This window comes from Ciona intestinalis, chromosome 9, assembly GCF_000224145.3.
Source record: "Ciona intestinalis chromosome 9, KH, whole genome shotgun sequence".
NCBI classification, from domain to species: domain Eukaryota; kingdom Metazoa; phylum Chordata; class Ascidiacea; order Phlebobranchia; family Cionidae; genus Ciona; species Ciona intestinalis.
Genome location: NC_020174.2, coordinates 3060785 through 3076350, shown reverse-complemented (window position 1 = coordinate 3076350; position 15566 = coordinate 3060785). Strand labels below are relative to the sequence as shown.

General features: G+C 34.3%; 2 protein-coding genes across 2 annotated transcripts; both read right to left on the bottom strand.

Moving 5' to 3' along the window:
• Positions 1 to 455: 455 nt before the first annotated feature.
• Positions 456 to 4500, bottom strand: LOC108949741 (galactose-3-O-sulfotransferase 2-like). The gene is made up of 7 exons (XM_018813170.1): positions 4393 to 4500; positions 3882 to 3981; positions 3279 to 3408; positions 2616 to 2721; positions 1882 to 2033; positions 883 to 1075; positions 456 to 518 (listed from the first exon to the last, which is right to left on the bottom strand). Exons 1-7 carry the CDS (start codon positions 4498 to 4500, stop codon positions 456 to 458), a joined length of 852 nt encoding a protein of 283 aa, XP_018668715.1.
• Positions 4501 to 8271: 3771 nt separating this feature from the next.
• LOC101242669 (cilia- and flagella-associated protein 65-like) lies at positions 8272 to 15560 on the bottom strand. The gene is made up of 12 exons (XM_026835937.1): positions 15540 to 15560; positions 14917 to 15078; positions 14476 to 14619; positions 13721 to 13837; positions 12751 to 12972; positions 11852 to 12081; positions 11415 to 11531; positions 10647 to 10794; positions 10204 to 10260; positions 9738 to 9841; positions 8842 to 8991; positions 8272 to 8436 (listed from the first exon to the last, which is right to left on the bottom strand). The coding sequence occupies exons 2-12, from the start codon at positions 14998 to 15000 to the stop codon at positions 8337 to 8339; spliced, it is 1473 nt and encodes a 490-aa protein (XP_026691738.1). The 5' UTR covers positions 15001 to 15078; positions 15540 to 15560; the 3' UTR covers positions 8272 to 8336.
• Between the last annotated feature and the right edge of the window lie 6 nt (positions 15561 to 15566).

Sequence of the window (15566 nt, the reverse complement as noted above, 5' to 3'; positions counted from 1 at the left end):
TAATCGGACGGTCTTGGCCTCAGCTTCGCCCCCAAAATCCAAGGCTTCTTTTTAAACGGTTGGTACGAATCAATGCACAACTTTTCAGCTTCCTTTTGCTTTGCTTGGAATGTGACTAAATCACTGGCCATCCTGTCCAACCCATATTCGCCCACAGACCGCCAGAAGGTTTTATTAAAGTGATCGTATAGCTTATTATCTGCTTTATTCCAGTTTAAGATTTTACGTCCAAGGTCTTCATTCACCTGAATATTACATAAACACTTTTTTAATAGTAATACTGCAAACATAGAACTGCTTATAGGCTATTGTGGGGTTGGGAATGCTGGGAAACTTTTTTATTCTATTTTCTCGTCCAATTTATTGGTAAACACGGGACATTCAAAGAATTATTAAACTGTATTCCCATAACTTTTATAGACCGTTGTTAATTGTTTAAAACCTAATCACGATACTCAGATATTAGCTGCAATAGGTGACCCGTCTCCCAAATACAAATACAATATTTTTTTCAGTGGCTAAGAAAAAGCCTAATAATAAGATGCAAAAATATTTTGCACGGTTTAATTTTGTCTTCCTACTTGGCAATATCGGGCGCCATAGCGGGGTGGCACGAGGTGTATGAAATGTGTGTTATTATGTTTGTCATTAACCGGCCACGCAAGGATAAATTAGGCAAGATATAATAGGTTGGGGGAAGATGGGACATCTTTTTATTTTTCTCGTCTTATTTGATAGTAAACAAAAAAACGGTACCACCACGACTTCCATAGACTGTTGGTAAATGATAAAAACACGATCGGGATATTTGGATATTATGTGCCAAAGGTGTCCCATCTTACCCCGCAGAACTATACATTTATTCAATATATTCCTACAAACCTCAGTTTTTGCTTCTTCGATTCTCATTTTAAACTTAATGTAAACAACGTCTTCCCAATCCCAACACAGCACATGCTTCATCATAATTAAGCTCTCGTCGAAATAATCGGTCAGCAATACAAGTGAAAAAATATTATCTAGTTCTTCGATCTTCGAATCAATGAAACCATCATCGCTGTTCGAAACATCGTAGCTGAAAAATGAATATTTATTTTAATATATTTTTTTTAAATAATGTTTTTTTAAAGATTCGTTACAATAACAGTTTCTGATACGTGAAGAGCATATTCGTACAATTCTGCGTTACAAACACAAATTTTGATTTCGTTTGTTTTCTCCTTAAGGTGGCTGTACACAGTATCCGGCGTGCGAATTCGCTTGCGTAGTCGTATACAAAGCCATTACCGAGTTCCGCATGCGGCAGCAAAATCCGGACAAAACAGACAAAACGGACGAATTCCGGATACTGTGTACAGACACCTTTAATTGCACTGCCATTTCAAAATAACTCTTTAAAAAAATTAAGTATAAAAAAAAATACTGTTAAGGTAAAACACCCCCAAATTTGTCAGATCTCTTTAAAGTTAGGGAATAAAACATGAAGAAATATAAACCATTGTATTTTAACCTTAACTTTTCAGCAAAGCCGTTTGACCGCACGTTAGTTTTTAGACATGCGAAATTTTGGATAGCCAATTGTTTTCGTTGGGCATGACAGTTGTCTTACTATATGTGTGTATACATCGTTGGTACATTTTAATTTTACTAACACTGAACGTATATAGTAAGGTGGGGGAAGATGGAACACCTTTTTAATCATTTTCTGTCCCATTTGGTAGTAAACAAAAAACATTCATAGAAATATAAAATCCGTATCCTGACGACTCCCATAGACCGTTGTTAATTGTTTAAAAAACGATCAGGATATTTGGATATTATGTGCTTATGGTGTCCCGTCTTACCCCACAGCGCTATTCATGAAATATAGCAAAAAAATACCCGATATCGAAGAACATGTGGTTACGGGCCCGGAAAAACCAATCGGTATCCTTATTATAAAATTTTTCCGGGTGATCATAAAATGTTTGGAGTCGAAGTTTGGTCGAGTTAGCGTCCACACCTTCCAACCAAACATTGAAAGGACTTTGATCCTAGAATTTAAATTGATCAGAATAATGGTTTACGTTAGATAACACAACAGTAGCTTTTGGTGTGGATAGTTTCCGCAACAAAAATACTCCGTGAAATAATGGTCGCAATGAAAGTAATAATCTTATCGAAAAATAAAAACTAGTATAGTAGGATGGGAGAAGATGGGACACCTTTCTATCCATTTTCTCGTCCCATTTGGTAGTAAATTAAGAACATTCAAAAATTTATAAAATCGTATCCCTACGACTTTCAAAGACTGTTGTTAATTGTTTAAAACACGATCAAGATATTCGGACAGTATGTGCTAAAGGTGTCCCGTTTTCCTCCACCCTACTGTATTAACTTGTAACATTACTGTAATATTAAGTAACTTAGGTTAAAATTCTTGTAGTATATATAACGGTATAAATATTGCTTGCGAAGGCGTTCGAATAAATAAACAAGAATTAAAGCAATGTTGTTTATCTTAACAAAACTAAAATTTATACGTGTTTAAAAGCGTTAAACACGCACACATTAAAATAAAAACCTAAAAAAAGCCGAAAACAGGTTCTAAACACACTAAAAAAACAAGAAATAACCTGAAAAAATCCAAAGACCGATTCTACGTTGTCCTTTGGTGCCCTGATTATGGTGATGTACCTTGTGTCTGCTGGCATTATTTGCTGAAGGTTGTCGATGTTAAATCTGTAATGTTTATTACAGGGTAATGATAAGTTTCCATTAGATAGAGTAGGGTGGGGAAAGATAGGAGACCTTTTCATTCTATTTTCTCGTCCCATTTAGTAGTAAACAAAGAAAACCCAAAGGATTATAAAGCCTTATCCTCACGACTGCCATATACTGGTGTTAGTTGTTTAAAACACGGTCAGGATATTTGGATATTGTGTGCTAAAGGTGTCCCATCTTTCCCCACCCTACTATATAAGAATTATATTGTGGTGGGAGAGATGGGACACATTTTGCTGTTGCCAATTGGTAGCGTTGGACATGGCAGTTGTTGGTGCATTTTAATTTCACCAACACTAAACAAATCTAGTAGGGTGTGGAAAAGATGGGACATCTTTTCATTCGATTTTCTCGACCCATTTGGTAGGAAACAAAGAACATTAAAATAATTATGAAGCCGTATCCTCGCGACTCCTATAGACCGTTGTTAACTGTTTAAAAAAACGATCAGTATATTTAAATATTATGTGCTAAAAGTGTCCCATTTTCCCCAATTCTACTGTATATAATTTCACCTGAAATGATGCCCAAGAATATTGTACTTTGGCAACACTGGATCAATCAGACGTTTATCAATAAAAGCAGGGTAGCCGCCTAATTCCCAGTGATTTTTCAAGGGAAGTCCAACGGTTAAGTTGTGGGTATCTGTGATTATAAACAATCAGTTTTATTCTGTTACATAAGCTGTAAATGTTAAATGAATGAATGTAAAATCTTCGAAAACGACAGTCGTTAAAACACGGATGTTCTGTTTCGTATACACCTCGTGTCAGTTTACAAGTTGCCACATTTGTAAAGTCACTTTGTGGGGGCTATTTTTTTGTATGGCTGAAAATTTAGACAACCCATTAGTGACCACTGAGTTGGATCAATTGCCGTTAAGTGCCTTGTCCAAGAGCACATACAATTATAATGGTAGCAGCAACAAGCCTTGAACCTGTATCTCTGGGTTTATAGATGGGCGCGCTAACCACTTTGCAACGGCGTCGGACTAATATATCTCATTATCGTTTATCGTAATTGAAACAATATTTTAGTTAAACGTCATATGACTAATATTAAATCCAAAATCTTCTGTAGTGACGTGTCAAGCGAGATTTTCAAAACTTCATTTTTACCTGCAAACCGTAACATGATGTTCGACATCGTTGAACTACCGGTCTTGTGCGTCTTTAGAAACACGACATTCGTTGCAGGCTTGTTGCATCTCTCTCTTATCTGTCAAATCGAAACCAGTAAGATCCGAATAACATAACATTATTTAAAGAACGAATGGGATGGAATCAACAGCAAAACGATGGTTGTTAAAACACGATATGGATAAAAAGTGTGGAAAATGTCAGTTAAAAAGAAACGGGACATCTTTAGCACGAGGAAGACGGGACAGCTTTAGCACCCAATATACAAATAATCCGATCGTTTTTTAAACAATTAACAACGGTCTACGGAGTCGTGGGCATACGGTTTTATAATTATTTGAATGTTCTTGTTTACAACCAAACGCGATGTGTAAAGGGAATAAAAAGGTGTCCCATCTTTTCCCACCCCACTATAACCCACGTTCAAAATTTCACTCGAATTCAAGATAAATATTCCTTGTTAGGCTAAAACATCGCGCCAGGCACTTACTTTGTGGAACCCACCCCCCGTCTGACCATTCCCAGCTTGTTGGTTCGCTGAGTTAGCAGAGAAACGTCGATCAACGCGTGCTGCTCGTACTCTTCTTACCGAATTCATTGCTTTTTTAGAAAAAATGTAATATGTTGAAATGTAAATATGTACTTCTGTACTATAATGTTACATAAAAATAATATGATAGTAATAATAACTTCATTTGTCGCTTCGATTACGGTAGCGAAGATTTAGGAATGTTTTAAACGAAAAGACAGGATGTAGCGACAAAACAACAGTTGTTAAAACACGATTACAGTTAAAAACATATCTACGTTTAATTGGAAGAAAAAACCACTCGCTACACCTGGCAGACAAACGAGCCATTTATGTTTGGTTATTATCAAGTTAAACTTTCAATATAGAAGCAAAAGTGTGCATAAAAAGACATACATGATTGCGGATGGTTGAATGACCACAGAATGAAGGCACATAACACAACTAAAGTAATCTTGAAGAAAGGAGGAACTCTTCGTGATCTTAACATGCTTCCCGGCCCTAATGACTTTAACTGAAAAAAAAACAATAAGTGTTTTATTCTTATAGTAAGGTGGGGGAAGATGGGGCACCTTTTCATGCTGTTTATTCGTCCCATTTAGTAGTAAACAAAGAACATTTAAGCTGTGTTCTTACGGCTTCACTAGATCTTTGTTAATTGTTTAAAACACGATCAGGATATTTAAATAATATGAAATAAAGGTGTCCCGTCTCCCCCATTCTACTATATGCCAAGAAGATTTCCATGCCACAATGGTTGCTTAACCCAGACGTTACAGACTTAATACTTGTCGCTGCTACCATTGTGGGCGGTTATGTTTTCGAGCAAGACACATAATGGAAATTGTTTACTAATGGGTTGTCTAAATTCTCAGGCATACATTAAAACAACAAAAATTGATAATAATAATAACCCACTAATAATAACCCATAATAATAACCCTCATACGTGGCAGCTGAACGGGCATGAACAAATTAAACAGAACACCCGTGTTATAAGGACCCTTACCCCGCCACACGAAGGCAAATAAGTTACATTCATTCAAAAACAATGTCTTCAATCAAAGCATTCAGAGGCATACATGTAAACAAATCATTTCCGTAGGTTATAGTGTATACAGCCATTGTTGGACACGTAGCTACAATGTAGTACTGCGGGGTAATACGGGACATCTTCCGTACATAGAGTGGGGAAAGATGGGACACCTTAGCACACAATATATAAATATCCTGACTGTGCTCTATGTGGGTCTTGAGGATACAGTTATATAATTCTTTGAGTAATTCTTTGTGTACTACCAAACGGGACTAGAAAATAGAAAAAAAGGGTGTTCCATCTTCCCCCCACCATTCTATTTCTATATATTAAAATTTTAACAACACGATTGGTCCGTATGTGTGACGCATAGGTATGCAATCCAAGACATTATATTTATTTTTACTCTGCTAATACATATTACGGTTTCAACTCTTACTGTCTTTAAGACTTTATTTTCTCTTTACAATACGCCCAGGGGGTATCGTTAATCTTTAAATCGTCCAACTCTTATGTTGTTTGTGTTTGTTATGAAAAGGAATTATTCACAAAACGAAACACCTTGTTCAATATTGTTCTGTGGGGTTGACTGGGACACTGTTAACACCTAAATCTTATATAGTAGAGTAGGGAAAGACGGTACACCTTTAGCATATAAAATCTTGATTTATAGTTTTATATTTTTTGAATGTTCTTTGTTTACTACCAAATAGAACGGGAAATGAAAAGGTGTCCTATATCACCCCATCCTGCTATATGTCACATAAAATATTTGTTGCACAATCAGACGACAGTCTAAAAGCTGTATTGGACTTATGCAATTTTAACTCACCTTACGCAATCCCAGAGAACATGAAATACAAGAAATATCGAAAGAAAGCTGACAACTTCTATTTAAACAAAATGCATGAAACTAACTACAATGTAATTATATTCTTATCATACAAAAAGCTGCATTATAAAAAGTTAAATTAATCATACTGGTCCCGTTGTATCTCCTAACCTTGACAATCAAGTAAAACTGTACTCTTGAACTTGGCTACAGTAAAAACACGGTCGTCGTATGTTGTACAACGAATCATGCAGACAACACAACGCCCGAGGGTAAAAAGTACAAACCAGTTGGACAAACCACCAACTCATCACCTAATTGCTGCTTATCATACATCAAGATATAAAATTAAGTTCAACCCGTATAGTCTGCATATCAGAACTAATAATTTTACGTGCAGAACAATATTATTATTACAAAATATATTTTAAAACATATTCCGAATAAAATTTTATCCTATAGTATATATACAGTTTCTATATTCGTTTTTCAACATAAAATCGCTTCTAAAATAACGTACCTCCATGCTATAATCAATTACAACTTAAACGTATACTACGGAATGAAAGCATTAAATAACGTAATGTGAAAGTGCGTTAGAGCAGAGAGATTAAAAATGATTTTAATCTGTTTGGTTAGAGCTCCGTGATGGCTATATAGTTCTGCGGAAATGGATTACGTCTGGTCGGAAACCAAAATCTAACAAAACAATTTATTAATCTGATAATATAAAATGACACTTACGGATAAATATTTGGTCAGTTCTTTCTCGTTGGGAAGTTTTACACGAGAAATACTCATCGATTTTTGAGGCGTCAGGTCGATCTACACAAAAAGCATCTATAGTTCCTTAACAACTTGTCTTGATACGTCCCGCCTTGTATATTAGTTACTTATAGAGTTACTTAGTTAACAAGCAAGTATATGCCCGCATGTGTCTGTTGAAAAAAAATTGTAAGTAATAAAGCGAAACGGTTAGGTTAATAAACATTGCATCTTTTCGTAAAACAAATAAACCAAGAAATAGACTTCTTCTGATTGTGATAACTTGTCTCCTTTTATAAGGCATTTAGATTTATTGTAACTGAGATTAAAAACTAAACTGCATTGGCACGTTGTAAAAATTATTATACAGGTCAACGCTAATAATTAGAATCCGAGTTGTAATAGAACCTGTTACTTTGAATCATAAGATGAAATGGATTCTCGTCAAAAGATAAATTCTCCACGGCCGCTAAGGTAATAAAAATCATTTTAAGTAGTTTTCAGGGCTAACACATAAAAACGAAACCGGTTTTTCTTGTTACCACAATGAGCTGGGCTATGATGCAACAACCGAAATATTTTGCTCTGCGAGAGCGAAGTACAAATCCACGTTAATATAAACTTAAAGTCATGTACTAGACAGTTTAAATTACGTTTTTGTACAAACTTCCAAAAATGAGTTTTAAGCAAAGCAACAAACCCTCAAAAATGAGTTTTATGAACTTATTTTATCTGAAAATAAAACCAATACAACTATTTAATTTATGAAAATTGCGATTTGTTTTTGCTAGTTTACTAAATTCATTACGTAACTGTAATAAATTTATTAAAACAGCCCATATTTTATCAAATTTATTAAACGAGCCTATAACACTTAAACCGTTTTTCTGCTGCTGCTTAAAGTAACTACAATGGATAACATTGTAGTCAAACCACGCAGTACAAATATGACATAAAGTAGTTGTGTAAGGAAAATAATAACCGTGAAGTGACCTTCTGTAGATTCTGCTGCTTGTTTACAATAGGTTATAAACGTCACGAAATTTCGGGCGTTGTATTGTTACGCCAATTCGAAACTCAGACGTTTCACAGCGATTATGACGTAACATTGCTTTCCTGTCTGACTAGTCACATGTTAAAACTGGTTGGTCTAGCGCCCTCAAGTAAATAACGCAAAACTTCTTTTTTACATTTCAGTACAAATATATAAATATGAAGAATTGTTAGATAAATAAAATCTTCACACAAATATTTTAAAAATACAAAACATATTCATTGTGATTTAGCAGAATTTCCTCTTTTGGCCGAACTTTTGCTGTGTTGGCGACGACGTCTACTGTTCGAGGAACCACTCTTGTGCGACAACGATGAGCTGGTAAATATTCACATTCTTTGTAAGCCACAAGTTAAACATGTTAATAAATCTATTCTACTTTACTGAGATTTAAAATCCAGATTTTTTACAGATACCGGCGCCGTAGCACAGTTGGTTAGTGCACCTGCTTATAATCCAGAGGTAATGGGTTCAAGGCTCTTAGCTGCTACCATTGTGGGCGTATGTGTCTTTGAGCAAAACACTTAGCGGCAATTGATTCAACCCAGGAGTCATTAATGAGTTGTCCAAATTGTCAGCCATACAAAATAAAAAATAATCACCCATAAAGTTACATACATAGTAACTTGTTAGCAGGCACGAGGTGTATAAAACAGAACCCTTATTATAACAACTGTCATTTTCCAGCCACGCAAAAATAAATACATTTATTCAACCCCTAACCTGCTGCTGGCACTTTGACCGCGAGATGGCGGTAAAGCGACAACACGTGGACGAGCAGTAAGTATGACATCACCAGTTAACGCTTCATCGATTATGTTACTGATTGTAGATGAAAGTATTTCTTCCAAAATTCCGCCAAACATTGGACTCCTGTAAATATTATATTATTTCTTTTTTGTGAATATCATGGTATTTCTTTTTTGTGAATATCATGGTATTTCTTTTTTGTGAATATCATGTTATTTCTTTTTTGTGAATATCATGGTATTTCTTTTTTGTGAATATCATGTTATTTCTTTTTTGTGAATATCATGGTATTTCTTTTTTGTGAATATCATGGTATTTCTTTTTTGTGAATATCATGTTATTTCCTTTTTGTGAATATCATGGTATTTCTTTTTTGTGAATATCATGTTATTTCTTTTTTGTGAATATCATGGTATTTCTTTTTTGTGAATATCATGGTATTTCTTTTTTGTGAATATCATGGTATTTCTTTTTTGTGAATATCATGGTATTTCTTTTTTTGTGAATAACATGTTAATTTATCAATGATAGACTGTTTTTTAAGTAGTTGCATTAACTATAGTAGTTATTATTAATATTAAGTGCAAATGAGGCAGATAAGTAGAAAAAAAAACATTGATTGATAATTTTTCTATTACAAGCATTTTAAACCCATTAGTTGTAGCTGAAGCAAAATTTTTACCTCGACATTGTTAAAACCTATCTAATAAAAGCAGTAGCAAATTCTGTTCAAAAACAGGAAACTTAAAAAAAATGAAAATCTGGTTGTGTTTAAAACTTATTCAGAACATGTGATGTTGTTTAAAATTAGACTTGTTTAAAATTAGCTCCTCTCTAGTTAATGTAAAAACATTTTTATCAGGTCCAACCTTTTTATTTCTTGTTCTTGTATTTGTTTGTGAGTACACGAGAGCGCAAGTGATTTATTATCCGAAGCTGTTGTAGTGTTTGAATCACGTGACATTGGACGACTCTGTAATAAAAGATTTTTTTTCAATCTATGTTACTGCAATCGAGAGGCGTATGAAGCTAGGCAAACAAATGACAATCATCATCACAATTAAACATAAATAGCTCGTTTGTCTGCTAGGTGTAGTGACCACGATTTTTTTCTTTTAGTTAAATGTAAATATGTTTTTAACTGGAAGCGTGTTTTAACAACTGTTATTTTGTTGCTATATTTTTTCAATCTTTGCTACCGTAATCCAAGGGGGAATAAAAGTCATCATTATAGAATAGTAAGGACAAAATATTGTGGTATAATAACAATCTGCAAATACATTGTTGCATGAGTACTTAATTTTGTTTTAACATATTTTTTAACACACACATTACCTCTTCACTTTGCTTCAGTATTTCATCCATTAGTTTCTTCGGCGTTTTAACAGAAACCTGAATTTTTAGATTTCTTGGTTAAAAAAATGAAAATTTAAGATTACTTGGTTAAAACTTGAATGGCAGCTGTTATTTTTTTTACTGTATTAACATTGTTATACAAATTTTTAATTACCTATTTGTCTACTACAGCTGCTTTATGGCGTAAAAGTACAAAAAACAAATCGTTTTAAAAAACTAGTACAACTTAAACATAGACCACCCTAATTTTCATTGTAATCATTTTACGGTTATCGGGTGGTCTACAATTCCTTGATTTTGTTCTTGGTTAATATAAAGTAACACTGGTCACCTAATTTTTAGGAAGAATCTTGACCATTTCTCAACTCAGATGGCTAATTACTCAGTTTAGAATGGAAAAAATCCAGTTTAAAATGTTTTACCTCGTCATGTGGTGTTTCCTTTCCTTCTTCTTTAGTTTTTTCAACTTCTTCAAGTTCTTTCTCTTGTGCAAGTTGCGGAAAGTATGGAATTGGTTCGGAACCTGCATCTTTTGCAGCAACTTGGAAAGTTGGATCATCCAATAACCCCCTGTCAATCAAAATAGTTAAATCAGCGGCGGACACATTTTTTGCATCTCCTATAAAAATACTACTCTTTTTTCAGTTGACCCAATGCTGCAATTGTCTGGGGGGGGGGATAAGGCTACACATGTTATAACAACACAGCATGCTAGGGCTAATAAATAAATAGTAACATTAACTTTATTTGTCTATTCGATTACGGTAGCGAAGATTTAAAACTATTTTAAACGAAAAGACAGGATATAACGACAAAACAACAGTTGTTAAACGCACTTACAATAACAAATATTTACATTTGATTATAAGAAAAAAAGCGTGATCGCTACACCTAGCACACAAACGAGCCATTTATGTTTAATTATTATCAAGTTAAACTTCTAATAGAAATAAAAGTGTGTGTAAAGACACGACCCGACCCCAAATAGAGGGGGGGGGAGTCGGCTTTAAAGAGTATTGACTGAAAGATTGGGTCATGATAGGAGGGTAAAAACATATTTACACTTAGTTGGAAGAAAATAAGCGTGGTCGCTACACCTAGCAGACATACGAGCCATTTATGTTTAATTATTATCAAGTTAAACTTATATTAGAAACAAAAATGATAATCATTATCAGTCTGTGATTTACCTGATGATATTCGACATGACTGATGTAATAATTTCTTTTTCTTCTTCATCACAGATAGTCAATGAATATTGTTCACTTGGAGATTTTATCGCTACAGGACAACTTATTTGAAGCGTTCTGTGAAAGTGCAAAAAATATATATAAAAAAAATAATAATTTGACAATTTTTTTCTGCACAACTTTACATTTTTTAGGCAAAAACTTAACATTTTATTAAGGTTGCTCTTTTAAAAATAGACAAATTAAGCAGTAAAATAAATTAAAAGTTCTGCAACATTAAATTTGGGCAAGTTTTGATGTTTTTAAATTACATTTAAAGAGCATGTGGAATATAAACGGATTAAAACTTAATCAGTAAAATTACATGTTACATTTTAAGGGACTTCAAAGGAGGCGCTTTCTGTCTAACTACTTGTATTTTAAACCTAGTTTAAAACCTGTCAATAAAATGATTTTTGCTTTGCTCGGCGAAATTGCTACGAAATTCTTCGATGCCGTGTGTTCTTGCAGTGACTCCGAGGTGGAAGATGAATGGCTGGGGGGGTTGGGGTTGAACCCACTCGTCGGAATCGGCTTTGTGTCGTAACAATCGAGATCTGTTGCTTGGCAACTTGACTGGGTCCTCGAATCTGATTGGCGGAAGCGTTTGGAAGGTTTTGTAATCCACCTGTGAGGGGTAAAGTTGTAATGGGAAGAAACAAGTGTAGCGTTTATGATCTTATATTATTAATAAATGAAATTTATTTGCTTCTTTTTTGGCATGTATGTAACTTTGTGAGTGATTGAAGTACCTTACTTTAACCTGACGTGGCCGGAAAAACAACAGTTGTTAAACACGGGTGTTCTGTTTCATACACCTCGTGCCAGCTTATGAGTTACCATGTATGTTACTTTGTAGATGATTATTTTGGGGGGAATTTTTTTATTTTTCTATGTATGGCTAATAGTTTAAACAACCCATTAGTGACCACTGGGTTGGAGCAATTGCCATTAAGTGTCTTGCCCAAGGAAAAATACGCCCACAATGGTAGCAGCGACTAGCCTTGAACCCATTACCTATTGGTTACAGGCAGGTGCGCTAACCACCATGCAACGGCCCCGGTCATTTGAATATTATTTTAAGATTTTTTTTTAACTTTAAAATAGTGACTTTTTCAAGCAAGTACCCAGCAACTGTGCCACAGTACCCATGCATACTAATTAAGTATAAAGTTGAAGATGCATTTTTTTTAAAGTAAACATTCTGTTTTCTAAAAAAAAATTTCTTAACTTTTCATTTTTTAAAATAAAAAATGAAATATAATAACACAAGCAAAAAAATCTAAAACTTGCTTACTTGTGCAGTAGATAACTGACTCTCTGTTAGCCTCAATCGAGAATTATTTTTGTTTAAGATATTTTCAAGATTTCTTCGCGGTGACACAGATGACGCATGAGTATCAGTTGTGTCAACAATGTCTTCTTCAGAGATGACAAATTCAACAGATTGTCGTTCCTGTTCTGCCTCCCAAGCTTGAAGTTCAGTTTTGAAGTTTGACATTTTTATTTCATCCACCACCTTAAAATATAAGGTGTTATTCTTTCATTACTTCTCAAACCATTTTGTTGTCCCCTATAAAATTGCAAAGCTGTCTATATGTTATCCCCTTTAAGTTGTATGTTTCTGTCCTCTTTAAACTCCTTAACTTTCTCCCCATTATTTTTTGTATGTATGTTTTCCATGTTTTATTCTATGAGTATATAACCTAAGCTTTGTGGGGTTTTTTGAATCATTACAATTATGTGCTACTGGTCTCAACATCTTTTTGAACTGAGTGACCTTAAAACTTTCATAAGGCAATATAAGAACAAAGAACATCACACATATAATACACTTGGGTAAGTACTTTTACAATTTTTATAATTGACCCAAATTTTAAGCATAAATTTAAAGGGGCATACCAAGGAATTTAAAAATTTGAATATGAATAAAAATACTCAAATGGGATAAAAAGGCACCACCAAATTTCCAGAAAACGACAACCTTGTTTAAAAATTGGTGTGAAATTGAATCACTGGAGTAAAAAAAACCTTATTTTTTGCGTTCTAGTGATTTAATTTCAAACATTTTTCCTAAATCTCTGCCTCTATCTATGTAAAAAAAAATGTTCTATCCTTTTCCTTGTGTTTTTTTCTTTGATTACAAATGTTTGAAAATGACCTTTTAAAACTGATTTTCACACTATCTGTTACAAGCATAAAACGATAGTTTAACTTTAACTAAAATAAATTAAACCGCGATACAGAAGTTTTCACATACACAATACCTCGCAAATCAGATCCAAATCATAAAATGCAGGTTGACCAGTCGCATAGAAGGTAACTTTTGTCATCTTTGATTGCCCAGGCTTCAGGTAGCCATGGACCGGTTCAATACGTAGTACCTGCATTAAACTTCATTAACTTTTACAAATAAAACTACCATGAAAAACCTATATTCGATTAATATTCTGTTATATGTAGGTGAGGTCCTTGTCAGGGACTATGGATTTAGGCCAGAGTTGGCCCATTGCCCCAACATTGTATATACTCATTCTATTGTAAATGGGTGAGGTACTACAGTGAGGCACACTATAAAACCGAGATTTGGGGCAGAGTTGGCCCATTTTATTTATTTATTTTTTTTAATTGGTAAAGTTCTTGTCAAGGACCTGAGATTAATGCCAGATTTGGCTCATTACCCCAACACCCGGAAAGCTTGTTTAAATCTTTTATGCCCCTGGTGCCGTGCATCGCAGTCAGACGTTTGTTTTGCACCACTTTTTATCCTTGCAAGCTTACGAGTTACCACACTTTTAACTTTGTGTTACCACTTCAATGACTTTTGCTTTGATATAGCTTACAATTTGGACAACCCATTAGTAACTGCTGGGTTGGAGCAATGTCTGTTAAGTGTCTTGCCCAAAGACACACACGCCGATTAGCATTAGTACGGATGTCGTTCATCAAACTAGGGAAACTTTGGTTTTGATGTAGGAGCCTAAACCACTGAGCCACGGCGCCAGAAATATAAAAAACTTACGTCATTAACAACATCTGAAGCTGCGTGCCATGAATAAGAAAAATGCCGATCAATGGATTTATTGTTGAGGAAAACTATGTGACGAGATCGACTGAACAACGGAACATTCCCAAAACTAATTCGCTCTTCGGATAGAAATAGTAACTAAAAGGTAAAGGCAGTTTATTTATTATAAAAATAAATTGTATGTCTTTCAAATAAAGTAAAAAATCTTAAATTGTATGTCTTTCAAAACAAAAAAAAAATATTTTTTTAAGTTTTAGATAAAGTACATGTGGCAGTAATGGTATAATAACACAACTCATAAAAATGACCAACCAAATAAAAAGGAAAAAAACAACCAAAAAACATAATTAAAATTTAGTTGTTGGGATACCCTTGTCCTAATGAATGGCAGAAAAAAAAAATACGTTTTTAGCCAAAAGATTATTTAAAACGAACCTGTCCAGGAACAGGAACTTTTTGTTCACTTGGTACCGAGTTATATTCGGGATGTTGATCCATAATCGCCATTGTTGATCCCATTACCCTCGTGTCGTACCCGATTCCATTGAAAGTTATCAATGCAGATTCACCACCAACAACATTTATTGGAATATCCACCTACATTATTTGAATACATTAATGTAACTTGCTTTATCCTCGCGTTGGGAAAACGACAGTCGTTGTAACACAGGTGTTCTGTCTTATATACCCTGTGCCAGATTAAGAGTTACCATGTATGTTACTTTGTAGGTTATTACTTTGTTGAGATATTTTTATTTTTTTATATATGGTGTTAATTTGGACTACCCATTAGTGACCACTGGCTCGTCGCTGCTATCATTTGGTTAGTCCTTGGGCAAGACACTTAACGACAATTGCTTCAACCAAGTTAGACAACAATGAATTGGAGCAAATACCATTAAGACAATACTCTATTCTATATGTGTTAAGTCCTGCAGCGAGGCACGTTATGGTTTTTTTAGACTTTAAAAAAAAATCACTGTTCGATAAAATCACCGTTCGCAATAATAAATATCATTCAAAACGTTTCAATTATAATTTACTTATGCAACACTCACAGTGTAAGTTTTGCTTTCAAGCGGGGA

Bases quoted from the DNA above. Each gene is read 5' to 3' on its own strand.
- LOC108949741 (XM_018813170.1), bottom strand. From the start codon at position 4,500: ATGAATTCGGTAAGAAGAGTACGAGCAGCACGCGTTGATCGACGTTTC. The intron at 3,982-4,392 runs GTAAGTGCCTGG...TCGATTTGACAG, and splicing joins CGGGGGGTGGGTTCCACAAA to ATAAGAGAGAGATGCAACAA. The intron at 3,409-3,881 runs GTAAAAATGAAG...TTATAATCACAG, and splicing joins CATCATGTTACGGTTTGCAG to ATACCCACAACTTAACCGTT.
- LOC101242669 (XM_026835937.1), bottom strand. From the start codon at position 15,000: ATGGGATCAACAATGGCGATTATGGATCAACATCCCGAATATAACTCG. The intron at 14,620-14,916 runs GTTCGTTTTAAA...TTTACCTTTTAG, and splicing joins AAGTTCCTGTTCCTGGACAG to TTACTATTTCTATCCGAAGA. The intron at 11,532-11,851 runs GTTTTAAACTAG...GCACTTTCACAG, and splicing joins AAAAATCATTTTATTGACAG to AACGCTTCAAATAAGTTGTC.